The 27347-nt window shown below is 45.0% G+C and overlaps 1 protein-coding gene across 1 annotated transcript; it reads right to left on the minus strand.

Moving 5' to 3' along the window:
- Positions 1-880: 880 nt before the first annotated feature.
- Positions 881-27347, minus strand: PLAT (plasminogen activator, tissue type). The gene is made up of 14 exons (XM_032228809.1): positions 27218-27347; positions 16738-16834; positions 16089-16137; positions 14041-14172; positions 12059-12172; positions 11044-11218; positions 10369-10460; positions 8653-8824; positions 8075-8160; positions 7335-7524; positions 5422-5558; positions 5108-5248; positions 3041-3189; positions 881-2101 (listed from the first exon to the last, which is right to left on the minus strand). The coding sequence occupies exons 2-14, from the start codon at positions 16801-16803 to the stop codon at positions 1943-1945; spliced, it is 1662 nt and encodes a 553-aa protein (XP_032084700.1). The 5' UTR covers positions 16804-16834; positions 27218-27347; the 3' UTR covers positions 881-1942.

Genomic DNA, 27347 nt, shown 5'->3' on the forward strand with positions numbered 1-27347 from the left:
TAGAACTGAGGAGAAATTTCCTGACAGAACAATTAACCAGTGGAACAACTTGTCTCCAGAAGTTGTGAATGCTCCATCACTGGAAGTTTTTAAGAAGAGATTGGATTGGTCAATGACACATATTGTGCTGTGTTTAATTTAGAGCAGTGTTTCTCAACATTGGCAACTTGAAGATGTCTGGACTTCAATTCCCAGAATTCCCCAGCCAGCAAATGCTGGCTGGGGAATTCTGGGAGTTGAAGTCCGGACATCTTCAAGTTGCCAAGGTTGAGAAACACTGATTTAGAGTGTCTGAAATGGTATAGGATTTCTGCCTGATCAGGAGGTTGGACTAGAAGACCTCCAAGGTTCCTTCCAACTCTGATTCTTCTCTACTCTCTCTCTTTACTCTCTAATCTCACAATAGAGAAAACTCTCGCAAAATCCAAGCGTATCTTAACAACAAATGTTGGGCTCAATTGTCGTAAGTCGAGGATTACCTGTACATAACTGCAACTCTCAAGGGCTGACTTAGAGAAAGGGAATTCACAGAGTAGATTCCGTTCTAATGCATATTATATATGTAAACTAAAATATTTTATTTTACATAAAAACTGCATCTTGTACAGATAAAATCACATCCATTTGCATTAAAGCTAGCTGCTCCCAGCATAAATGTCTTTTGCAAGCTGTGAGAATATCCTGCACAAATGTGTACCTGATGCATGTACAAATAAGGTCATTTATTTAATAATATCATGAAGCAGCCGTGAGTATTTTACCTGTCCCCCTTCCAATGCCCATGCCACAGTCCAATAAATCATACAAAAACATAGCAGCAAATGCTGTGTGTGTCAGGTATGGTGTGATGCACGATGAGCAAAACATGGATAACGTCAGGTAATTTAAAATAGTTTAATGTATTAAAACATACTGGAGATGATTCCCAATAGTCGTCTTGATAGCAGAAAACCCTTCCGTCACTCTGCACATCGGGAAATGGGGTTTTGATTTTATACAGAAAATGTGAAAATTTTACAGAGTATAAAAATATAAAAAAGTTTTATGGGGAGAGAGGTGCTCAAAGCAATCACCAATTCTTCCTTTAAATGTATAAAAAAAAAACTTTAGCAATTAATTTTCTGATTTGGTTTCCTCACAAGGATTTCTTCAGTTTTGTAGAAAACACCTTGAAATGCAAACCTTAATTTATAGAAAGAGGATTTCCCCCCCCCCCCAAAAAAAAATCAACTAGGGGACGCAGATTTGAGGATGCCCAAGGCCAGGCCAGGTCCCATCTACTCAGAGTCTTTCAAATCATTACGTTTCAACAAGACTGGAGGCAGAAGCAACGCTCAGACGTGGTTGTAGCAAATACAAGTAGTCCTCAACTTACAACAATTAGTTTAGTGACCGAAGTTACAACAGCACTGAAAAAAGTGACTTATGACTGTTTTTCACCTGATCATTGCAGTATCCCCATGGTCATGTGATCAAAATTTGGTGGCGTGTATTCACGATGGTTGCCGTATCCTGGGGTCACATGATCCGCTTTTTCAACCTTCTGACAAGCAGAATCAAGGAGGAAGCCAGATTCACTTAACCACTGGGTTACTAACTTAACAACTGCAGAGATTCATTTAACAACCGTGGCCAGAAAGGAGCAAAACTCAACTATCTCGCTTAGCAACAGAAATTCTGGGCTCCGTTGCAGTTCCTAAGACGAGGATTACCTGTAAGCATCCAGTCTTAGGCATGCCTAGAAATGCTTCTTGAAAAAAAGAATACTATTGTTTTAGCCCGGTTCCTAAGCACAGCTGCACAGACCTCAAACTCGTTGTTGCAGGAGAGAGGCACCGCACAAAGTGTGTGTCCTCCCCATGAGTAACACCGGCTTCCCGGCCCAGTTCCTAGAGTGTGATTCCCTGATGCAAGGAGTTCCTGAAAGGAAGCCCTGAAAGACTCAGTTACGCATGTTCTCCTGGATCCATTTCAGGTAGCGACTCACTCGGGTGTAAACCCCTGGCGTGTTTTTCGTGCCACAACCTACACCCCAGCTGATGATACCGATTAACTTCATGCGTCCATCGTTCAGACAAACCAGGGGGCCTCCGGAATCACCCTGCGGGGGATCAGAGAAGGAATGAGTTAGAGACGGCAGCTCTCCATAACGCCTGGCTTTCTTTTTGGAGTGACCATCCAAGGTTACAATGGCATTTTGAAAAAAGTGACTCGTGAGCGTTTTCCACCCATTAAAGCATGCGATCAAAATTCAGGTGCTTGGCAACTCGCATGTATTTGTGGGCTCATGGGATCGCCATTTGCAACCTTCTGACGTGTAGAGTCAACAGGGAAGTCAGATTCATAGAGCGACCGTGTTACTAACTTAATAATTGAGGCAATTCACTTAACAACATTGTCAAGAAAGGTGGTAAAATGGGGCAGAATTCACTTAACAACTGTTGCTTAGCAACATAAATTTTGGGCTTAATTGTGGCCATAAGCCGAGGACTTACTTAGACTTGTACATGTCTAAAGCATCATAAACTTTTTCTTGTTCTTCTGAAGTGACTTCCAGAAATGGCCAGTAACCCCAGAATATTGGAATCCTTTTTCCAGGAGGAAAAAGAGAAATTCTATACTGGGAATGTTCAGCCTTCAGAATTCCTGGTGCTTAGTTGCAGTGGTGGGTTCCGGGAGGTATGGTACGATACAGCAGTACCGGTAGTAGCCAGGAGCAGCAGCCACTGTACTGGTACGGTGGCTTGTTTGGCCCACTCGCCCGCGTTCCATACCTGTTTATAACACGACCGGCCAATTGCGCACATGCGCACAGTGTGCGGCACCTGCGCAACCTCCGCCGAGCAGCTGGGTATAGCAGGGCCAGTGGCATGCGCATGCGTGTGCAGCGTGCGTGCACAACTAGGACGCCCGCCTCTGTGCACAGCATACCAGTAGCGACAGGGACCGGAACCCACCACTGCTTGGTGTCTCCCTTCAGAGAGAATGCTGAACCTTCAGACGGATCCTACAAGGTTATTCTTAACATTTTAGAGCTTACCTGGCAGGCGTCATTAAGCTGTCGGGTGTCTCCTGCACACAGCATATTCTCGGTGACGGTCTTGTTTGCAAGTCGTGCAGAAGTACATAAGCTGTCTGGATACAGCCTCACATGTCCTTCCTTCAGAAATTCTGAGAAGAAAGGCGAACCTGTTGGGGAAAAGGAACCTTGTGAAGAGAGGGAAAAAGTTCTTCTGAGTCATAAATACTCTGCTTGGGTTCATACGGTTTGCTCAACCTTAATTCTTCGTTAACAAACTATATAACCATTCACATGATATTGAATGCTCAAAGGCACCATATTATAATGTGTGATAGCATGCTGTGTGAAACCAAGTCAACAAAACATTTCCCAGAAAACGTTGACCCATTTTGGTAACTCTTGGGATCTAGTCTAGAGTGAACACAAATCTTCTGAATTAATTGAAGCATGGGGCTTCCTTTTATGGCTCACTAGGTTGTAAGATGAGGATTATCTGTAAAAGTCAACCTGATCTATATTCCCCAAATCAAAAAGCTGAATTGCCAAAAGGGGAATTCTAGGAAGGCTTAGGAGGAGGAGGTTATGACTTGAGGATGTGATGTGCTCTAACAAAAAACAGATCCCTTCGGGTGTAAACACATCCAGCCATATTAGCTGATTAGAAGCCAGATAGGAATGTAAGTCACAAGCATGACTGCAGCATCAAATTCAGAAGAAGGGAGTTGTTTGTTTAGGGAGGGCAGAATATGACCGATGTCTGTTTTCACCATAAATTGGTCTGGTCCATTTTCAGTAAAGATGAGGGCATGACCCTCAAGGCTGGTCTCAGAAATTTCTGCACAAGATCTTCTTCTCCCCAAAGCTCAGTATTGCTGGAAACAAACCACACTTATAAAATAAAATTGTGATTTTTATTTTTTATTTTATTTATTTTGAGAAAGGCGGAGCTAGATGAATCAAAAGTTGGAATTAATATTGCCGGGAGAAATATCAACAACCTCAGATATGCAGATGATGTCACTCTAATGGCAAAAAGTGAAGAGGAACTAAAGAGCCTCTTGATGCGGGTGAAGGAGGAGAGTGCAAAAGTTGGTTTCAAACTCAACATTAAGAAAACTAAGATCATGACATCCAGCCCTCTCAATTCCTGCCAAATAGATAGGGAAGAAATGGAGCGAATGACAGATTTTATTTTCCTGGGCTCCAAGATAACTGCAGATGGGGACTGCAGTCAAGAAATTAAAAGACGCTTGCCCCTGGGAATGAAAGCTATGGAAAATCTAGACAGCATCCTAAAAAGCAGAGACATCCCCCTGCCAACAAAAGTGCCTCTAGTCAAGGCTATGGTTTTCCCAGTTGCAATGGATGGCTGTGAAGGTTGGACCATAAGGAAGGCTGAGCACCAAAGAATGGAGACCTTTGAACTCTGGTACTGGAGAAGACTCCTGCGAGTCCCTTGGACTGCAAGGCAATTCAACTAGTCAGTCCTAGAGGAGATCCACCCTGGCTGCTCTTTAGAAGGCCGGATCCCAAAGAGGAAACTCAAATACTTTGACCATCTGATGAGAAGGAAGGACTCCCTGGAGAAGAGCCTCATGCTGGGAACGATGGAGGGCAAAAGAAGAAGGAGACGACAGAGAAGGAGGTGGCTGGATGGAGTCACCGAAGCAGCCAACGTGAGCATAAATGGACTCCAGAGGGTGATAGAGGACAGGAAGGCCTGGAGGAACGTTGAGGACCATGGGATCACGATAGGTCGGACATGACTTCACAACTAACAACAACAAAACAGGGGTGCCTAATCTGGGAAACTTTTAAGACTTGTGGACTTTAACTCCAGAATTCCCCAGCAGCACAGATCTTAACGTTGCCAAGGTTGGACTCCCTTACCCTAAAAGATAAACATAAAATACTCTGCAGCTCCCATCTGGAGTATTTAGGGAAGAATGAACATCGGCTGCATTTCTTTCCAACAAGGGTTCATTCTGCCCTAGAAATCCTGTCCAGCACTCTGCCTGTCCAAAACCATCTGCAGCCAGATTGTCCTCCAACTCTAAATGGCTGGTGAAAGTGACCCTCACGTACTGCTTTCGTGCTTGCCGTATCCAGACACCTCACATTCCGTCCAGTCAGGCAGCTTGAGTCCAGCTTTTGGGAGACAAACGGGACGGACACTGTCAGTTTCTGCGGCACAGTTTCCGAAACGGTGTTTCAACTTCAGCAGGGCTGTCAAAACAGAGAGCAAAAGAAGAAGGAAAAAAGGCCCATGAGAGCCAGAATTCAGAATAACAGAGTTGGAAGGGACCTTAGAGGTCTTCTGGTCCAATCCTCTGCTTGAGCAAGAGATCAGTCAGAAGTTGTGCCTCCAGGCCGGGAGGGAGGCAGGAAAAAAAGCTTACCAATGTCATTGTCATAAGTGGCGGCGTTGTACTTCTCATGCATAATGTACCTCTCCACTTGGAAGATCTGCTCTGTGATGGATGGTTTCACACGGGTCGTCCGGCCCAGGACAACTTTGAGGCTTTGGAGGACAGTGCTGTACAGAAAACCACAGGTGAGGGCCAGCTTCCAGGGGCAACCTTCCTTCCCTCCAAATGCAGCTCTCTCATTTCTCCTCCCAACAGGAATCATGAGCAGAGGGTTCAGCTCCTTGGAGAAGGGCCTGTGCTCAGTCCTGGTTCTCCCGCAAGCATCTGAGAAACCTGGGTCTACTCAAAATGGTTGTGAGAAAGGGGAAGGTCTGCCCCAAACTGTCCATTCTCCAGAAAGTCCCCCTGGGGGGGACCTTTGTGAGCCCAAAAGGATTGCTGCAAAGGGAGGATGTTGAAGCTGGTTCTTTGCTTAGCAGAAGACACCAACATCTATGGACACCCTGTTGCCTTAGTTCAAATCTTAGTCTGGTCTGAGATGCACCTGATGGCTCCCCACCCACCTACATCCTCCCACGTCCTATTGTGAATATGGGAAAGAGTCAAGGCAGGATCCAACAGTGTTGTGAATCACTAAAGGATCATTAGTGTTCCGTGTCCTGGAATGAATGGACTGTGTAAATCCAGTGGTTAGGTGTATCCAAACAACAAGCCAAAGGAATGTGGATTTGCTTCTATGTGACATAATATACAGGATAGCCTAACCATAATGGGTTGAATGGGTTAGCACTGTGATGGCGAATCTATGGCACGAGTGCCAGAAGTGGCACACAGAGCCATTTCTCCAGGCACGCAAGCTGTTGCCCGTTACTCTTCTGGTTTCCAGCACACCGGCTAGCTGGTCTTAGCACACGCATGCATGCCTGAAAACAGAAGACCAGGTGCCTAGGGTGCATGCACATGCTGGAAACCGGAACATCATTTTCCCGATGTGCACATGTGCACCAGGCGGCTGCTTTTCCAGTTTCCGGCACACAGCCCCCCCCCCCACCCATTTTGGCAGTCGGTGCCAAAAAGGTTCACCAACACTGGGATAGCATGTGGTGCACATCCAGCCAACTTTTTTTTTCTTTACTCAACAAACTACAGTTAAGCCAACTAAGATTGTTAGATCTTGGCTGCAAAACTCCCAACAACAAAAAAAGAAAACTCTAAATGTGTTAACATCCAGTGTCTACTCAGATTTTTACAGTTCATGTTGAGCTGTTGAGTGTTTCCATGATTTGTAAACCCAGCCCATTGGGGTTGCAACAAACAATGGCTTAATGTAAACCATGGTTTGCTGTGATAAGTCAACTTAGGCAATATCAGTGCAGAATATTTGGGTGTGAAGAAGCAACAATGTCTCTGCAGATGGCCCAGGAAAACTTTTTTTATGTTCTAAGTAAGTTACGCCCTCCAGTCCAAGGCACCTACACAGCCTTAGCACCTCCTCCTCTGTTCTGTGTATTTTCCAGGGTTTGGAAGACGTTTGCAATATTTTGACCATGCAAATGCAAAAACTGGGGATGAGGGCCGTGCTTGCAAATACTTGGGGAGCTTTAAATCATGGACAGAAGGAAAGAGGGGAAATGCAACTTGGAAGTTTCTTTGGAACCCTAGATCATTTGGAAGCGCTGGATTTCCACAGCTTTCTGTGACATAACCTCCCTCCTGTGAAGATTTTGCAAGGAGAAGAAACTTCTACTTTCTGGCATGCAAGAGAAGATCCATGCATATCAGTTCCATGGAGTCACCAGGGAATTAGCAAGAATCCCTGCCAAACAGCTGTGAACACTGAGCAAGGCAGAGGATGTTGGTTAGATGGGTTTGGTCTCCTCTGCTATCCAGGAACTTGCTGACTAGCCACAGTCTAGAGAGTGAGACACAGGTTCATCTCTTACCTCTTTGAAAAGCAGTGAGCAGCTGAGAGGATCCAGCAAGAATTGATGAGGATCCCACCACACTGAAAACCTTCTCTACCTCGGTTCTTCATAAAAATGGCCGCCTGCCACGGGTGGGACTCAATATACGAATATGCACCTCCTTTGATCGGGATCTCAGCCACCCTATGCTTCCTCAGCCCACAAGTGGCTGCACAAGGGAAGGAAGAAGCCAAGGAATGAGATTTAGATGCGACCAAGCAGTGAAAATCAACATCTGTTTACAATCACTCTAGAAGCCTGGCACTCGGACAAATTAGCCATCCATAGACACACAGACATAAACAATATCTACTTTCAGTACATAAGAGACAATCAACAAGTCAAAAAGAGAATAAAAAGAGCAAAACATCTTCCCACCAGCAATCGGCATCGAGCTGAGCATAAATTAACTCCCAGCTTAACACCAGACCCACAATCAAGAAGTGAACAATACACTGATCAAGGAACTGGCAAATGTGTTGCCAGTAAACAGCCCAATCAAGGAAGCTCCAAGACCCCCTGCACCAAGACTGAGAGGGCAGGCGACTGGAATATCAACCGAGAGTAAACCCCTGACTAGCATTGATGATGTTACCTAGTTTGGGTAATGAAACGATGCAAGGAAACAATTAGTTCTCCATTCCCAGCATAAGGCTTTGGTCAGAATCCTTGTGAAGAAGAGTCTCAGATAAATCAGAGAAAGAGAATCACCCACTTACAGCAGGCTGGCACCTCACAGTGTTCCCATCTTGTCACTCCGTTCTTGAATATATGGCACCACGGCCGAGTGTCATTGTCAGGATTCCTGTAACACACAAGACGGCAGGGAGGACTGTAAGATCTCCTAATGTAGGCAGTCCTCGACTTATGATCACAATTAAGCCCCAAATTTCCTTGGGTAAGCAAGACAGTTTTTAAGTGAGTTTTGTTCCATTTTACAACCACTTCACAGTTGTTAAGTAAATCCCCACAGGTGTTAAATTAGTATCACGCTTGTTAAGTGAATCTGGCTTCCCCATTGACTTTGCTTGTCAGAGGTTTGCAAAAGGGGATTGCATGACCCCGGGACACTGCAACCGTCATAAGTACATGCCAGTTGCCAAGCATCCAAATGAAATATCTCCAAATCTCAATACTCAGGAGAGGACAGAACCTCCACCAATCTCACCCAATCTCACCCACTGTGATCCAATGGGTGCCATCTTCCAAAGAACATTCAACAGAGATTCCGTCATCCAAAGCCCACTTGGTTGAGTTGGGCAGCTATAGAGGCTGAATAAAGACATTTCTGGTTCACCTGCAGTAGTTGTGGCTGCTGAGGCCTAGATGATGGGCATCGGGATGGAAGGCGTTGTAAACTTTCTTGTCAAGGATGTGGGAGTCCCATCTCAGACACGTCACCCCAGATGCTGTTTGGTGATGGCTGCCCCGATAGTCGGTGCCTCTTCCCAAAACACAGGAATCTTTTTCTGTGACAAAGGACAGGAAAAGGGATAGGTTGGATAGAGAAAATCCCATTTTTTCATTCTTTAGTTTGGAAGTTTAGTTTGATGTTGGGGAGTATTGCCCCAGGCTGAATATAGGGGAAGATCCTGTCAGATACAAGCCACCAGATCCGCACAAACTACTTTAATGTATTCTGCCAATAATACAGGAATCGCCCTAGATTGGTAGCCTTCTCTCGGGAATAGTTAGATAAGGTTCTAAGGAGCTTAAAGTAAAAGTAAAGGTTCCCCTTGCACATATGTGTTCTAGTCGTTCCTGACTCTAGGGGGCGGTGCTCATCTCCATTTCAAAGCCAAAGATCAAGCACTGTCCAAAGACGTCTCCCTGGTCATGTGGCCGGCATTACTCAATACCAAAGATGCACAGAACGCTGTTACCTTCCCACCAAAGGTAGTTCCTATTTTTCTACTTGCATTTTTATGTGCTTTCGAACTGTTAGGTTGGCAGAAGCTGGGACAAGAAACGGGAGCTCACTCAGTTATGGGGCGATAGGGATTCGAACTGCCAAACTGCCAACCTTTCTGATCGACAAGCTCAACGTCTTAGCCACTGAGCCACCGTGTCCCTTCTCTATGAAGCTTAGGGGGTTTCAATTTTGGATCCTTTACAATTCCAGGCTAGTTCCCTGTTTGAGCCCTCCACCCTGCCTGGTTGGGTACTTCCCAACAGGTCTCCGACTGAAGTAGCCGCCAATATTCAAATAATCAGAGACATCCCAACTCAGAAACGATTGGGGATGGGAAATAAGCTAAAAGAGCCATGGAAGTCCTAAAATAGGCCCATCTGAAAATGGAAAAGGTCCCCAACCTGCCCCACCAACCTATGTGACATGAGTCATATTCAGGGATGGGCTGCTGGAGGTTCGCAGGAGTTTGGGAGAACCTCTAGCTAGGATTCTGTGCAGTTTGGAGAGCCCCCAAATCCCACCCCTGGTGTGCCCCGCCTCTCCACTCCCCGCCCCTCCCAGGAGTCTCCATGCGGCCCATTTTGGATGCAAGTAAGTGCAGGGCACGCACGGAGGCTCGGGGAGGGCAAAAAATGGGCCTACTGGAAGTTCGGGAAGGCCAGAAATGGGCCCATCCAAAGGGCCTCTGGAGCCTGGGGAGTCCATTTTCACCCTCTCGGAGGCTCAAGGAAAACCTCCAGATCCCAGGGAGGGCAAACACACACACCCCCGCTGCCATGGTGCAGGATGCCGACTAGGCCATGCCCACCATTGCTATGCCCACCCAGCAACCAGGCAGAGAACCCCTTGCTAAAGTTTTTGAAGCCCCTGGCCATATTATACCTCTCCACTCATGACTTAGTCCATTATTGAGTAAGCCATAAATAAATAAACCATGAAGTGGAACCTCTTCCAAATCTGGGTTTGCGGTTCCAGAAGAGAAGTAGGGGGAAACAATTGTTTGCTTTGAAATGAAAAGCTCGGTGTAACAAATCCCATTTTTAGCCCTGCTTAGGAACTGCATCCATTTTCAGTAAACAACCATAAAGGCTTTGAGCTTACCGTTGGCGCAGGACTTAATGCTGCAAAATTCCCAGGCGTACCCATTGTTTTTAAGAACACGGCACCAGGGTTTTGATTTTTTATCTGGATTTCTAAAGAAAACAGTGATAGAACATTCAGGATTGTGAGTCTATTGGAGGGAGGGAGGGAGGGAGGGAGGATCGTAGAATTAATAATGCATAATAAAGCAATTCATAGGTGGATTTAAGGACTATGCCTAAGAAAACTTAACATCCCAGTATTGTATCATTTCCAATGTCTTCCAAAGTCTCTCTTTCCTTAATTTAGATACTTTTACTGATCTCTAAACCTGCTCATAAATCAGAGAAAGGTTTATATTAGCATTTTTCTGACCAATGTATTTAATGCCAAGAATACATTTTTGTCTGCAGTAGTTTACACTGAATACTTTTTAATAAAACTTGTTCATCGGAAAAGATGCTATCAAACATTTTTAGCTCTTGTAAACCAGTGTTCCCAAACCTTGGCAACTTCTATGCACTTCAACTCCCAGAATCTCCCAATCAGCCATGGAACTGAAGGAGCTGCAGACTGGCCTGAAGTCCTCACAGCTACATGTTCCCAAGACTGAGAAATACAGCTGTAAAACAACTCAGCACTCCTCCAAAATGTGCATGATACAGACAACACAAGTTGCCTGATTCAACCTCTTACCGGCAATAATTGTGATCACCAAGCCCCAAGTGCAAGGCGTTTGGACGATGCACGTGGAAGCGGTTAAAGTGGAAAGCTTTGGTCTTCCAGTTCAGACATTCTGCACCACTCTCCGTTGTGCTCCATGTCCCCCTGTATGTGTCCCCTGTATCCTGGTAACACACAGCTCTGGTATCTGAAGAAGAGCAGAAGAAACATCCCTCTGAGTCTCTTCTGAACTGCCTTTGGAGAAGGCTCCATGCACCTTCTGGAGGCAGTGCAGGAAATTCAAATTGTAGACCAGGAGTCTCCAAACTTGGCCGTTTTAAGACTTGTGGACTTCAGCTCCCAACATTCCTCAACCAGCAGAACTGTAGAGCAGTATTTCTCAACCTTGGCAACTTTGAGATGGGTGGACGTCCACTCTCAGCCATGCTTGCTGGGGAACTCTGGGAGTTGAAGTCCACCTGTTTTAAGATGGCTGAAGTTGAGAAGCACAATTGTAGAACTTGCATGAAACTGACCCCACCCTACAGTTTCCTTGATTTTCAAAGCAAGCGTCTCTTAAAGAGAAGCAACAAATTTACAGTTGGAGTCTGGAGGTATATCCTCCTTCAAAAGAAGAAAAGAGGATCCTCCTTCAAAAGAAGGCTAGCAGCAACAACTAGTATAATATTGTGGCTGAGGACAGACCAGATCTAACATTAGGTTTCCATAAGCTCCTCTGGCCTGATCCCTTTTTATTGCAAAAATTAGGTACGATCTGGAGCAAGTGGCTGCTGTTGTATGTATTTACTCTGAGTGCTGCATTTACAAAAGTGGAACCTGCAAAACTAGAGAGGGGGGACGCAGCATGGCTGAAAATCCACCACTGGCTTCCTAGATGGCACACTGTAGATGATTGGGCTGAGGGAGTGGGTCAAACCCGTCATCAGTCTCGAGTCTAATCACTATCTTGCAAACATACATCTTCAATTGTCTGGATTTCTGGGTTTCCTGATCCAGGTATCAGTTCATCCTCCTGTAATATACTCACCAATTTCACAGAACTTCCCGGAGAAGCCCGGTGGGCAGAGGCAAATGAAAAGGTTGGGGGAATACAAGGCTTTCTGGCAGATGGCCCCGTGGAGGCAAAGTGGCTTCATGCAGGCTGTGGGACAGAAAATAAGAGCCCCTTAATTTATCCCTTCCGTGATCTCCCTACCTTCCCTTCCTTGTGGGAGGAGGAGGAGGAGAGCCATGACGCAAGGACAGAATAGCTAATTTTATATGCAGAGAAGCTTTCCTGTCATTCCCACTAGAAAGCATTGCAACAAACAGCTGCTGGGAATGGCTTTCTCCCAGCTCACCCCCCTTCCCCTTCCAGCTAAACTGCACTGGGTGGGAGTACTTGTGCATTCATTTTCTTCCAGTCAACATACAGGATCTTTCTCATCACCAAAATGCATCATCATGCATTTCTTTCTATAGTCTCCAGGGTTCAAGTCTGTCAAGATAAGACCGAGTGGCTGCTGTGCTTCCCTCCCACTAATTGGCCAAGTGTTCCATCTCTCAGGCTGGGGGGTCAAATACTACGCCCCTCAGACAGGGTCCGCAACTTGGGAGTCCTCCTGGACCCACAGCTGACTTTTGAACACCATTTGTCAGCTGTGACCAGGGGGGCATTTGCCCAGGTTCGCCTGGTGCACCAGTTGCGTCCCTACCTGAACTGGGAGGCTCTCACAACAGTCACTCGGGCCCTTGTGACCTCTAGACTGGACTACTGCAATGTGCTCTACATGGGGCTGCCCTTGAAGAATATTCGGCGACTTCAGCTAGTCCAGAATGCGGCCGCGCGAGCGATTGTGGGTGCACCTCGTTTCACCCACATAACACCTATCCTCCGCGAGCTGCACTGGCTACCTGTTGGTCTCCGGGTGCGCTTCAAGGTGCTAGTTGTCACCTATAAAGCCCTTCATGGTATTGGATCTGGGTACTTGAGAGACCGCCTACTGCCAATTACCTCCACTCGACCAATTAGATCCCACAGGTTAGGCCTCCTCCGAGTTCCATCAGCCAGTCAATGTCGACTGGCAACTACGCGGAGGAGAGCCTTCTCTGTGGCAGCTCCGACCCTCTGGAACGATCTCCCCGTGGAGATTCGTACCCTCACCACCCTCCAGACCTTCCGCATAGCACTTAAAACCTGGCTGTCCCGACAGGCCTGGGGCTAAAGACCTTCACCGTACCCGAATTGTATGAATGTTGTGCTTTTAATGATGTATTGTCCTATATGTAACTCGGTTTGTCTCCCCCTCCCCTTGAATTGTGAGCCGCCCTGACTCCCCTTGGGGAAAAGGGCGGCATACAAATATTAATAAATACAAAATACAAATACAAATACAAAATCCTTCTGGAACTTGAGTTTTTCTTATGTTACCAATTTAGCAAGCTGGCTCCTACATAGAATAGAATATTGCTGGAAGGGACCATGGAGGTCTTCTAGCCCAGCCCCTGCTCAAGCAGGAGAACCCATACAATCCCAGGCAAATGACTGTCTAGTCTCTTCTTAAAAACCTCCAGTGATGGAATGCCCACAAGTTCTGGTGGCAAGCTGTTCCACTGGTAAATTGTCCTCACTGTTAGGAAGTTTCTCCTTAATTCCAGGTTGCTTCTCTCTTTAGTTAATTTCCATCCATTGCTTCTTGGCTTGCTCTCTGGTGCTTTGGAGAATAATTTGACCCCCTCTTATTTGTGGCAGCCCATCCTTAAGCGGTGGGTCCCTTAGGATGCCATTAGGACATCACAAGAACCCTTTCAGAGACTGTGGACCACACCCTCCCTCTCCGCCCAGCAGAGTTGCTGCTGTGACGACTATAGGGACGTGAAGCTTTATGGGCTGTTGGTTTGAGCTCCAAGCTTAGCAATTTGGTGGCATACATGACACTTTATGTATGCACCATGTAGAAAATAAAGATGGCTTAGAAACCTAATCAATAAATGCCATGGCTGGATTTAGAGGCTCCACCTGGAACTCACCTATGACAGGTACTGCATGGCAGAAGATGCGACTGTTCTCACACCGACAGTATTCCTTTCTCTCTTTGACCCGGCGGAGCCAACTTTCCTTCTGATTGTAGGTCTGTTTGGTGTATGGGTCTCTGCATTTGCCTGTAATTGAAAAGACAGGAAGTCCTTCCCAGTTTCGATGGCAGGACGCCTTTCCCTTCACCATTGTGTGCACAGTATAGAACAATCTACAGCTTTTAGCAATTCTTCTTTTCCAAGCCTCATTCCCCCCCCCCCCAAAAAAAGGAGTTTTCTTCTTCCAAAGATTTGGCAAGCCCCTCAAAACCTCATCTGATAAGTGTCTTTGAACTTAAACACAAACTGTTTTTATAAAGCTGGTTGACATGAGTGAGCAATTGTATGCTTTTCCTGTTTTTATCCCGCTGGGGTTGATGTGGTTTTGTTATTGGCATGGTTTATTATACTATATTATTTATTTTCACGGTATTTCATATGCCAGCCTGGCATTCTATGCGGAAAGGCAGATATAGACTTCTTTTAGCATAAAAGAAAGGATGAAGGGTGTGCTAGATCTGAAAGAAACACAGTTATCAGATTAGTCGGTAGACTAACAAGCTTGGCTAATCCCCATCCCTCTTTTTTTTAAAAGTGAGAATCTCCTGGCTCTCCTGAGGTGCCCTAAGAATCTTCCTAAGAATCTAATAGGACCACAGAAGCTGCAGGGAGGGAACTGGGTGGCTACTGTTGTTTTGGAAGATCCACACAGGCAGTTGCTTGCTGTTCACAGGATCTGCAGAGACAGATAGTCCTTGACTTACGACTACAATTCAGCCCCCAATTTTTTCATTGCGAAGTGAGCCGTGTTGTTTTGCCCCATTTTATGACCTTTCTTGCCATGGTTGCTAAGCGAATCACTGCAGTTGTTAAATTAGCAATACGGTTGTTAAGTGGATCTGGATTCTCTGTTGACTTTGCCTGTCAGAAGGTTGCAAAGACACTGCAATGGTCATCAATATGAGTCAGTTGCTAAGCATCTGAATTTTGATCACATGATCATGGGGAGGCTATAATGGTTGTAAGTGTGGAAAAACGGTCATAAGTCACTTTTTCAGTGGTCTTGTAACTTTGAACAGTCACTAAATGAGCTGTTGTATGTCAATGACTACCTGCATTTGGAAAGGCGCTGAATTCCCATCCCCCACCACCCCAATATTTATTTGTTGGGCATTCCATCCTTTGGGGGGGGTGCACTATCAGTCATCTTCTTTGGAGGTCTTCTCGTCCAACCCCTTCTTCAAGGAAGGAGCCTTATACCATCCCAGTCATATGGCTGTCCAGTTCTCTTCTTGCAAACAACCATCATTCCAGGTGGCAAACTGTTCCATTGATTCATTGCTCTCCCTATCAGGAAATTTCTCCTTAGTTCCAGGTTGGGCCTCTTTAATGAGCTTGTCTGAAATAGTTTGAGGGCTCCTGCCTTGGGTATAGGGTTGAACTACAAGACTTTTGGTCACCATACTACAAGAAAGATGTTGAGACTTTGGAAAAAATGCGGAGAAGAGCAACTAAGATGATCAAAGGCCTGGAGACTAAACCATATGAAGAACAGTTGCAGGATTTAGAGTTGGCTAGTCTAAAAAAAAGAATTAGGGGTGACCTGATAGCAGTCTTCCAGTATTTGAGGGGCTGCCCCAAAGAAGAGGGGGTCAAATTATTCTCCAAAGCACCAGAGGGCAGGACAAGAAAGAATGCTTGGAAACTAATCAGAGAGAAGCAATCTGGAATTAAGGAGAACTTCCTTAGTAGTGAGGACAATTAACCAGTAGAATAACTTGCCTCCAGAAATCACTGGCACTCCATCCCTAAATGTTTTTAAGAAGAGAGTAGATAGTTACATCTGAAATGGTATAGGTTCTCCTGCTTGAGTAGAGGGCTGGACTAGTAGGCCTCCAAGGTTCCTTCCAGATTCTCTGCTCTTCTCTGCTCTTCTCTGCTATCTATTCTATTCTATTCTATTCTATTCTATTCTTCCCTAGTCTCCTCCAATGGGCACTTACCTCTTAGTTGATTTTCTCGGCTACTTTGGAAAATGCGTACCACATGTACCTAGAAAGAGAAAAGAAGCAATCAAAATAATCAAGAACAGAAAGTTGATTAGATTCCAAGGGTTAGAAAAGTGGGGATCTTGGAGGTCTTCTAGTCCAACCCACTGCCCAAGCAGGAAACTGTATACCATTCCCATCATTACTGGAAAAGCTTGCCTCTGGAAGTTGTGAGTGCTCCATCACTGGAGGGTTTTAAGAAGAGACTGGACAAGCATCTGTCTGAGAAGTTAAGCCTTCTTCCAACTCTATTATTCAGTTCTGCTGTTCTGTTAACAGCCTTCCTCTTTAGAAAGCTGTTTGTGATTGGACTTCAATCCAGCTGAGGGATTTGCAGAACTGGATCATTCTCTCATCACTCTTCCTTTTGTATCTTTCAAAGCTCTAAGCCCGCCTGCAGAAACCCTCTCCCTTCTAAGCTTTGTGAAGCTGGCCATGAGCCTTTTTGTTCCAAGGCCCAAATAAATATCCTTTTGATCTATGGCACCACTCAAGCCAAGCTTACAAAACAAACCCCATCTGTTATCTGACAAGTCCCTAGAACCATACCCGGCTGCCGAACGAAGCCGGAGAAAAACCCACTGATGGGCATGCTGCCTCTTACCTGGCACTGAAGCACACCGATGGCTCCTGCCAGGAGAAGGAAGAGAAGACTCTGTCTCAGGGTCATTTTATTTCCCTTTCAGCAAGCAAGAAAACCCCTAAAAAGCAACCAGGCAGAGTTGTTAGCGTAAGGAGGCAATGCGTCTGGCACAGATTTAATACAAGAGCCTTGGAGCTTCGTTTGCAAGGGGGGGGGTAGGGGGAAGCAAACACACATAAGCGGGTTCTGGCAGAGGGATAATGAGAACAGATGGCTGGGGGAGGATTTCTCCTTAGTCAGCTGAAGGCTGAGCAATGGCAGCTGCACAACAGCACCATGGACACCTAGTTTAAGGTAGCCAGGCTGATTTTCTCACACAGCTTATCTCCATCCCATAAAGTTGCCCTAGATCTGGTGTTACCTTTCTGGTCTGGATGTTGAAAGCAGCTTCCTTGGCCTGAAAACTGGGGTTGTGGTTTTGGCTTTCTGTTGGTCTGGGTCACTGGGGCTTCAATTGTGTGACTCATTCATCCTAGCCATAACAGACGTCCAGGGTCTTTAAGTCAGCTCCCAAAATTAAACCTTTTCTGATCTTGCCAAGGCAACGGGGCTGAATTTTGACTGTCCCGCCATCTTCAAGTCACTGCAATAATTTCCCCAGGGCAAATGTTATCTTTCCTCGTGCTCAGTTTCCCCAATCTGAAAATCATCTTCTGCAGAAATCTTATAGTTTTGTACGGCGCATACCAATGTATAAGCAAACGACACCCACCCTGAAGAAATTTGAAGCTAGTGGGATCAACTGGGAAATGGAGGGATGGGGGATGACTGATGGATGAGTCACTTAGCCAGAAACCAAAACAGAAAAAAGAGATAAAGTTTTGGGTTCAAATAAAGAATGGGCTTTGAGCAAAAGTAAATGAAGTGAAAACGAACAATTTCAGAGCTTTCAAAGAAGTCAAATAGGAGGGGGGAAAACAGTCACAGGATTTGGAATTCCCCATTGTTCAACATCAAAGGTGCCAGGTTTTCTGGATTAAGCTGCAATTGGCCTGAATGGCTCTATCAATGGCTGTTCCCCAAAAAGGAGGGAGTGGGTGAGCAAGTACAAATGTGGAATTAACCACCTATAAGGTAAGTTCTATCAAGAGTGGGGTGGTGGCCTGAAGACTCTCGCCTCCCATTTGATTTGTTTTTCTCACCATGTACATGTACACATCCAGACTAGACTGTGTTGTTTCTCTGTGTCATATAGTATATGAGGGTATATGCATAATTTTGTAGTTATTTATTTATTCTGTCATTGTTATATAGTGTATATTGGAGGTGGGGACTCTTTGAGAGCTCTATGCAATGAAATTTCATTTTAATGTATGCCGATTAGTGTACATTCAAAGTGACAATAAAGTTGTTCTGTTCTAGGTTCTATTGAGAGGTATGGGGTTATTGGTTGGAAGATATTCTAATAGTTCACTTCTTTTCCACCATATAACCCCAAAACTATATTATGTCTACTCTTTAGAACATAGAATAATAGGATTGGAAGGGACTTGAAGGCCTTTTAGTCCATTCTCCTGCTCAAGCAGGAAACCCTACACTATTCTGGATGAAATAGCTGTCCGATCCTTTCTTGAAAACCTCCAGTGATGGAGCACCCACAACTTTGGGAAGCAAGCTGTGCCATTGATTAATTGTTCTCACTGTCAGGAAATGTCTCCTTAGTTCTAGATTGGATTCTGTTTAACGATTGCCTGTTACTTCTTATCCAGCACTCAGTGCTTAGAATATAGGTTTAGTAGCTGCTATAAAAAATCTCTCTGTATGAGGGGATTCTTAAATATGAAATAAATAGATAAAATACAGAGCTGGCTCAGGGTTTCCACATCACCTGAATGCAAGATACCAAGCTCCAATGAAATGGGAACACAAGGGCAGAACTTGGTAGCTACTCAAGGATCAACAGGTGTGCAGTATTGATGGTTGTATGGGAGCCAAGGGTCTTCTTGACAAGCGGGAGGTTGAACCGGCTGTCCCCAGTCCTTGCCCAACATCCAGAGCCCTGAGCCATGCAGCTCTTACACCTGTCGTGCTCCAGGGGGCTCCTGATAGCAAGGAGCTATTTCTTTTACAGGTAACCCTTGACTTATCACCACAATTGAGCCCAACATTTCTGTTGCTAAGTGAGATCGTTGTGAAGTCTTTCCTCCCCCCGTTTTACGACTGCTCTGGCCACTGTTGTTAAGCGAATCACTGCTGTTGTTAAGTTAGTAACACGGTTGTTAAGTGAGTCTGATTTCCCCACTGAGTTTGCTTCTCAGAACGTCGCCAAAAGGGACCATGCAACCCTGGGACACTGCAACCCTCCTAAATATGAGTCAGTTGCCAAGTGTCCAAATTTTGATCACACGACCATGGAGAAGATGCAACTGTTGTAAATGGGAAACACAGTCAGTGCTGCTCTAACTTTGAATGGTCACTGAGTGAACTCTTGCAAGTCAAGGAGCATGCCTGTCCCACATGGATTTTGAGAGCCAAGGGAGCCTTTCTCCTTGAGGTTAAAGTTCCATAATTCTACCATCATGTGCTACTATTCATAGCCTGAGCTCGGCCTCAGCCAGGCCAGTGGGTGAAAAGGCAGATTTGCAGTGAGTATTTTGCTATGTTCTTCATAAACCCTACTGTCACCTAACTGCAAACAGCCCTCAACTTACAATCACAACTGAGCCCCAGATTTCCACTGCTAAGCAAGACAGTTGTTAAGCAAATCCTGACCTGTTTTACAACCTTCCCTGCCACCACTGTTAAGTGAATCATTGCAGAAATCAAATTAGCAACACATTCATTAAGTCAATCTGGCTTTCTTGTGGATTTTGCTTGTCAGGTGGTCGCAAAAGGGGACGTTGCGACCGTCATAAAGAGGAGCCAGTTTCCAATGTCTGAATTTTGATCATGAGACCCCTGGGATGCTGCAGGGGTCGTAAATGTGAAAAACGGTCGTAAGCCACTTTTTTCAGTGCCGCTGTAAGTTTGAACAGTCACTCAATGAACTGTTGTAAGTCGAGGGCTGCCTGTATTGTCTAAGTCTACTGCATTTTGCCTCCGTGGTCTGCTTGTGTTTTTGACAGATGACTCACAGGAAAGAAATTAACAAAAAAGCAAGAAAAAGGGACAAAGGTTTGGCCCTGAGTCCAGTTACTCTGAAAAATAAGCCGGCTCAGCATTCAAGCCTCAAAAGAAAGCTGCTTCAGATGATCCCAGAAGAGCCCAGAGAAGGAGCAGGGTGGGGTGAGCGCAACTAAACAGCTGTCCCAGTCAAATGCAAAAGATGGCATTTTCTTCCATTTAGAAAATGAAAGGAGCTTTCAGGCTCTTTGGCTGAGCGAAGCCCAAGGTTAAGGAAACCCCAAGCAAGCCCCTGTTTGCAAAACATTCTGGGCTCAGAAAAACATACACTGAAAACGGCATTTAATTTTGTTGTAGCATCTGCAATGACACTAAAATAAACTAACTAATTAACTAAAAGCAATAAACAGGCTAGTTTAACAAGCTGGGGAGGCTAACAGAATAACAGATTAGAAGTCTTCTAGTTCAACACACACACACCCCTCCTAGTTAGGGTTCAGACATCAGGCTGTGCCCGAAATAACCTGGCCCCATTTTATCTGAGCAGGTGATACAAATCCAGCCCATTGTTTTAACCATCTTACCAGAGCAACAAATTAGGGATTCAGAATCGGAGCAGAGGCAGCCCTGGGCTGGCTTCTGTGGTGCTGGCGAAAGTTGCATGATGTCCTTACACCACATTGACTGATGGCGCCACCTCCCGCCAATGTGAAGATTTGTACCAGCTCCCAGTGAAGTCTAACACTGGCCCTGGCATTCTGGCCTATGCTCCCAACCTTTTCAGCCATCCACTGTGCGTCTGTCCTTAGGCTGGCCCCAAGCTGGGCCAATAGATTGCACAGCCCAACGTGCCCAGTCAGCAAAGGCTTTCAATCACTGTTAGTGGGCAACAGATGAAGAGGGTTCAGCGGTCCATAGAAGGAATTAAAACAGGGAACAGTTCCATCGTCTTTCCTTTTCTCTTTTGGTGTTCTGCTATCATTTTGTATTTCTTCTTTTAAAAGGAAAGCAAATGGGCATGATAGATTGTGCAGGGAGGGGAGGGAGGATTGAAGGGAGGATGGAAAGAAGGAAAGAAGGAAGGATCCTAGAATTAATAATGCAAGGAAGGCTAACATGACTAAAACCAAGTCTTCTTGAAGACCTCCTGATGACTTCATGAACTCATCCCTGCAGTTTTCTTGGCAAAAAGAAAAAAGGAAAAGTGGTTTGCCAGAATCTTTTCTGGAATGTTTTATACGTCTGATAAAAACCAGTCTGGTTCATTTTCATTCCAGCTCCAGAAGGAATAATGGAGCATGGAAGTAAATAACTCCAGTGATTTGCAGTCCAAATCCCTAGTGAATTGGAGAAGTAGGGGGAGGGAGTTCTGGTTTGTTTTCCAGTAACTTGGACATTTTCTTTGTTTTGTTTAAAATGAAGCCTTGTTTAAAGAACCAATTTAAAGAAGTCAATTGTTGCCCTGGCCGCCTGTTCACTTCCTAGGATGAGGGGTGGGAGAGGGAAGTAGGATGTGCTTGGATTTTTTTAAAAACAAAAAACAAAAAAGCTCAACCAGGAAACAAAATACAGTAACCTCTCTCTTTTCTGTCTCACATCAATTATTTGCAGGATTCTTTCACTCTGTAAAGAAGGAAAGTCTATCCTTCCGTCCATCTGTCTGTCCCATTTTTGGACAGGGTGAGAAGACACCAAGGGAATATAAAGAAACAAATAAGATTGGAGATCAACTCTACCTTGAGTAAGGGGTCTTTCAAAAGTTGTACCCTATGACAGAGGACCCTGTGGGACCCTGAATATGCACATTCTGCCCAATCAGGTGGGATGAGCCAAAACCACCAGAGAGAAGTCACTTGGCCCTGTGCCTTGCAGGGCTTTAAAAGCGACAATCGGGTGGGGACTTTTCCTTTAGCTCTTCTCTGAAACTAACCCTAGGCTATCTTTCATGCCAAGGAAGCAACTGTCCTCAAGCTGACCTGCTACTTGCTTTCATCACGGCCGCCAAACCAAAACCATGCTGCTGTAAAGTACCCTAACAATGCCTGCCTCATAATAAGCGACCCAATATTGTAATACAAAATGCAGTGATTTATTAACAGCTTCATTAGGCATTTCTTATTCGCAGCCATCTTTTTTGCTTTCTTTTATCTGCTTTTGAACTTTGCCCGTGTTTCTGTCCTCCCTTCAGCCTGTCATAAATCACATTATCCAATAGCTTCATTCAATTCAACCCAGCTACTGTAATCTGAGATCCGACTCCGCCATCACTCTGCATGGAATGTCAACACAGAGAGTTGACATCCGGCTCCCCTCACTTTTCAAAGGCAATCTGTGCAAGCAAAAGCAATTTGAGTACTAGTATAGGATTCAAGGCTGCGTCCTCCCCCCAGGCTTGTTTGGATTTTTTCCATGGAATTTCTCTATAAGGCAATCAGCCTGGATATTTCTACTCTTTACCCAAAATGCCTCTGACAAGGGATAGCCCTTCCACTTAATTAAGTACTGGAGTTGCCTCCTGTGCCACCTCGAATGAAGAATGCATTGCTCTGCATGGAATGTCAACACAGAGAGTTGACAGCTGCTCTCCAGCAGCATAGCAGGGAATTTGGAAAATATCACAGATAAGCAAGATCAACAAAAGACCAAATGAGCTACTGCCTGACCTTGGCTGGCCCTTTCTCTGGTTTTCATATGCAGGATGACAAGGAAGCTTCCAGCGGTTACTGCTTTCCCCGCCCCGGTCTCCTTCATATTTCATTTATTTCTTTATTAAAACATTGAGCACATGTTTTAATAAAAGGAAATTCAGATGCGTGGAACTGTAAGAAGCCCATCATTCTTAGCCAGCCTGCCCTAGTTAACATGGCCAAATTTTCTCCTCAATTGATATTTTGGCAAAAAGTTGCATCAATTAGATGTCATAATGGAAAACACATTGCTTGATCATTTCATTTGGTCAATCTTTTCTTTCTCTACACGTTAAAAGTAAATGGAGTGACCTTATTCATGTTAGGAGTATAACTTACTCGAAAGATCACAACCCCAACAAAACACACACACACGCACACACACAGTGTCAGTCTCTTGTGTGTTTTTAAGCATGGGGCAATCTGGGCAGCCTATGAATGAAGCAAATGGGTTTTACTAACCCAGATTTAGGGGTTCCTGTGTTGGGCAGTTCTGCCACAGGAGGCATTCACAGATCTAAACAGATTAGTGAAGAACTAACCAGGAACTTCCACAGTGAAGTGAACTTCCCTGATGAAATTTAATGAGATGTTATATTTTGTGGCTCATTGCACTGTGCAAACCCAGCCTCAGGGTTTTATTTTGATTTTTGTTTGGGTTTAGAATTCAGTGCATTATAGGAATCCAGAAAACACATGAACCAGCTGTGGGAAAGCACACAGAGGCGAGCTTGCTCTCTCCCCTTTATTTATTATTATTATTTCCATTCTAGCAAAACTTTGGAAAGAAATGATGTAAAGGGGCTTGGGATCCTGTCTATCTGTCCATCCCACATCAGGATAATGTTATGAAAGCAGGAACGGAACTGCCACCAAATTTGACAGGGTGGGAGAAATAGAAGATCAGGCTTGAAAATTGCCAGGAGAAATGCAGAAGAAAACATTTTTTTTAAAAAAATTCTCCTGGGTATCCTTATTTGAACAGCAATAGCTCATAAGGCTGCCCCACCTGCTACTTGCTTCTTTCTGGTCAGATGACCCAGAGGGACACTATTATTAAAGCGTGAGAAAGAATCCCCAAAGCTCCCCCTCCCTGGTTAAAGCCACTTTTGAAGCCCAGAAGAATGAGGTGTGATTCGCTTTCTGCCAAATAAAATAAATCCTCCCTTCACCTTTTTCCATTATAAATGAGAACACAATCCTGAGCACCCTTCAAGCTACTTAAGGAAAGCAATTTCTTTAGAGATCTAATTTAATTTCTTTCTAGGCCCCTCTTCCCACTTGGCATTCCACCATTTCACCCAGATGGTTTGGTTTCCTGACAGACACAGTAGCAGTAAAACAGAATTGGAAGGGACCTTGGAAGTCTCGTAGTCCAACCACCTGCTCCAGCAAGAGACCCTATACCATCCAAATTGCTATCTTCTTGAAAATTTCCAGTGTTGGAGCACCTACAACTTCCAGAGGTAAGCCTTTCCACTGATTGTTCTCAATGTCAGGAAATTTCTCCTTAGTTCTAGGTTGGATCTCTCCTTGACAGGTTTCCACCTGTTACTTCTTGTCCTGCCCTCAGGTGCCGTGGAGAATCGTGACCCGTCAAAACCGCGTTCCACAAAAGCGCGGTCGACGAAATCGCGTATGTGACGTCATCACAACGCGACGAAAAAGATCGAAAAATTGAAATAAAAATTAAATTACAGCAAGCCGATTCACATAAAGGTAAGGGTTAGGTTAAGGGTTAGGGTTAGGGTTAGGTTAAGGGTTAGGGTTAGGTTTAGAGCGTTAGCGTTACGTTTAGCGTTAGGTTAAGGGTTAGCGTTAGGTTTTTCGTTAGGTTAAGGGTTAGGTTAAGGGTTAGGTTAAGGGTTAGGTTTAGGGTTAGGTTTGGGGGGGTTAGGGTAAGGTTTTCGCTTTATTTTTACATTTTTCGATCTTTTTCGTCGCGCTGTGATGACGTCACATACGCGCTTTCGTCGACCGCGATTTTGTCGTCCGCGGTTTTGTGGTGGAACCGTGGAGAATAGCTGACCTCCTTCTCTCTGTCAGAGCCCCTCAAGTACTGGAAGACAATTATTGTGCCCCCCCCCACCCCAGTCCTTCTCTTTGTTAGATTAGACATGTCCTGCTCTTCGTCGTATGTTTTACCCTCCACAGTTTTATCCAAGACATGTTATTTTAGAATTAGACAATTTGGGACAGTTGAGATATTATTGGGTAAAAGTCTCACCTGGCTAGGGATGAATATGAATTAAATTAACTAATTTTATTAAATTAATTAAAAGACTTTGTATCATACAGAGAGTTTGCAGGATAAGTAGGGATTTGAACTGGCTTTCCTTATACACCTAAATGGTTTACTTTACAGAACTCATGGAACTGCAAACCAGCCTAGTATATTCCAGCCCTATATAATATGTTCAGCCAGTCCTTGTGATTAATTTATGCTTGTATTGTGCAAATTCAGAATTCAGGAAATTCAATAAGTTACGGTTTACTGGGAATTTTTTTTTTAATTATGTGTAAGTTGCTTCCTGCAACTCCTGGTGGATAGCTTAGTTGGTTGGCTGATGTACTTACCTTAAAGAGCTATATCAAGTCTGGAATTACTAAGAGTTTCACACAGGAACAAGGAAGAATCTCGGAGAAATGTATGGGACAGATTACCAAATACTCAGTGATTTTTCTTTTTTAGACACTAACTGACTATAATAGAATATGATTAAGGCTGTCATTCCTGAATTGATTTATTTTGTAATCTGAAGTCATTGGGCCAGTTGTAAAAGGATTTGGAGAACACATTCCATCAGTCCTATGGACAGTCAATGTAAGTCACATTTACAGGAAATACAGGATCATATTTCTTCCAGGGATGAAAGATGCCTTTTGGAGACCCACCCTTCTCACAACCAGTTTGGTCTAGTGGTTAAGGCATCAGGTTAGAAACCAGGAGAAGGTGAGTTCTAGTCCCATCTTAGGCATGAAAGGCAATGGGGTAACTTTGGGCCAATCACCAGGAGACAATGAGTTCTAGTACTGCCTTAGGCACAAAAGTTGGCTGGGTGACTTTGGAGCTGGTCCAGCCCAACCCACCTCACAGGGGAAAAGAGGAGGAAGAAGGAATGTTATCTACCTTCACTGCTTTGAGTTACTTATAAAGTAATAGTTGGAATAAACTCAAATAAACAAACAAATAAATATACTCTGAACCAGTAGTCACCAACCACAGACCACTGGTGGTCGGCGAGAAAATTTTGGTGGTCCACAGATAAATCTTTGTATTTTTGCATTTTTTATATTGCACTCATCCTCAAGCTTCAGCTCCTGGGCCAGATATGGCCCTCAAGTAATCTGGCCCGCATGTGGGAACACAAGGCTACACTGCCCACCTCACCCTACACACCTGCCAGCCCCCGCCATTCGGCCAAGCACAAACCTCACCTTGAGTAGAGGCTCCTTCTGTTCTTATTGGGCAGTGACAGTTTAAACACACACACACAAAATGCATACTATTTTGAAAAAGACATATAGAGATGAATCTGGCGATTGTGCCAATAAATGGACCAGCTTGGCTGGTTAAGAGTCCCAAACTCTTTTTTTCTTTTGTTCTTCTCCTTAGATGTGTTAGAGTTTATTTCCTACCCATCCCACTTTCTACCACTAAATCCAGAAGGCCCACTCAGACAGAAGAGACTCCATTCATTTCCCTCCATTGTGATAGGTAGCCAAAGCTGTGATCTGATTAAGCATGTGACTGGTTGCTCTGGTTAAGCATGTGTCTACCTCACATGCTTAACCAGATCAAGTGAAGATCTAAGGTGGCTCTGAATGAGGCTCTAGATCAGAGGTGTCCAACTTTGGCAACTTTAAGACTTGTGGACTTTGACTCCCAGAATTCCTCAGCCGGCCCTGAACCTGGATATCTGCCTTTCATCAGTCTGATGCCTGGCTTAGATAAATGAGGGGTTTGGGAGCGCAATCCCTTAAAACTGATGAAGGCCAGCTGCTGGTTCTGGGAGTTGCAGTTACAACCAATTTGTAGAGTAGCAGTTTGGCATAAGATTGGGCTTAGTGTCCAACCTTGGCAGCTTTAAAGCCTGAGGACTTGAACTCCCAGAATTCCTCAGCCAGCATGGACAAGACCTGGACAGCCTTGTTTTAGTTTTTGCATACTGCATCCCCACCACCACCACCACCACCACACGCACATCCCTATTCAATTCATTTAAGACTGGATGAATTGTGCAAATCTAAACCATGGTGTGCTTTCTTTCACTCTATTTCCTTTAGCACACCCACAGTCTTATGCCAGGTGTTGGTGGCCAGAGAAGAAGAAGAAAGGGCATCGGGCTCTTTTATTGCACCTGCCATCAGTCCTCAGTTTTGAAACAGGAAAAGGAAGCACACCCTTTTCGGAGGTAAGATCGTGGCTCAAGCGAAATCTAACCCAACCTCTGGTACCCCGCGTTGCTTGCCTGCAATTCGCACACATGCACACCCATCGCCCAGCCAACGCGCAGCGCTAAACCCGAATCGCAAGCTTGTTTCTCCCACTTTCCACAGCCGTAAACGGGGCTCGGGGCGTTTCAGGCCGGTGCCAGGCTAGAGGCGCCCCATCCCCGATCGCGTCCGCTTTCCCCTTCTCTTTCTGCCCGGGCCGGGTTGCAAAGTAGCCGGCGCGCAACAGCCGTTACCTGCCTTTCTGCCGAGGATGCCTCCGGTAAGCTCGTCCGCTGGCTGCCGGTGCTGGGATGCCGGAGCTCAGCCGGGGCTCGGGCTTAAAAGTGCTGCTGGAGGGCGGAGCCTCTCTGCGAAGGGGCGGGC

Source organism: Thamnophis elegans, chromosome 13, assembly GCF_009769535.1.
Source record: "Thamnophis elegans isolate rThaEle1 chromosome 13, rThaEle1.pri, whole genome shotgun sequence".
NCBI lineage: Eukaryota > Metazoa > Chordata > Lepidosauria > Squamata > Colubridae > Thamnophis > Thamnophis elegans.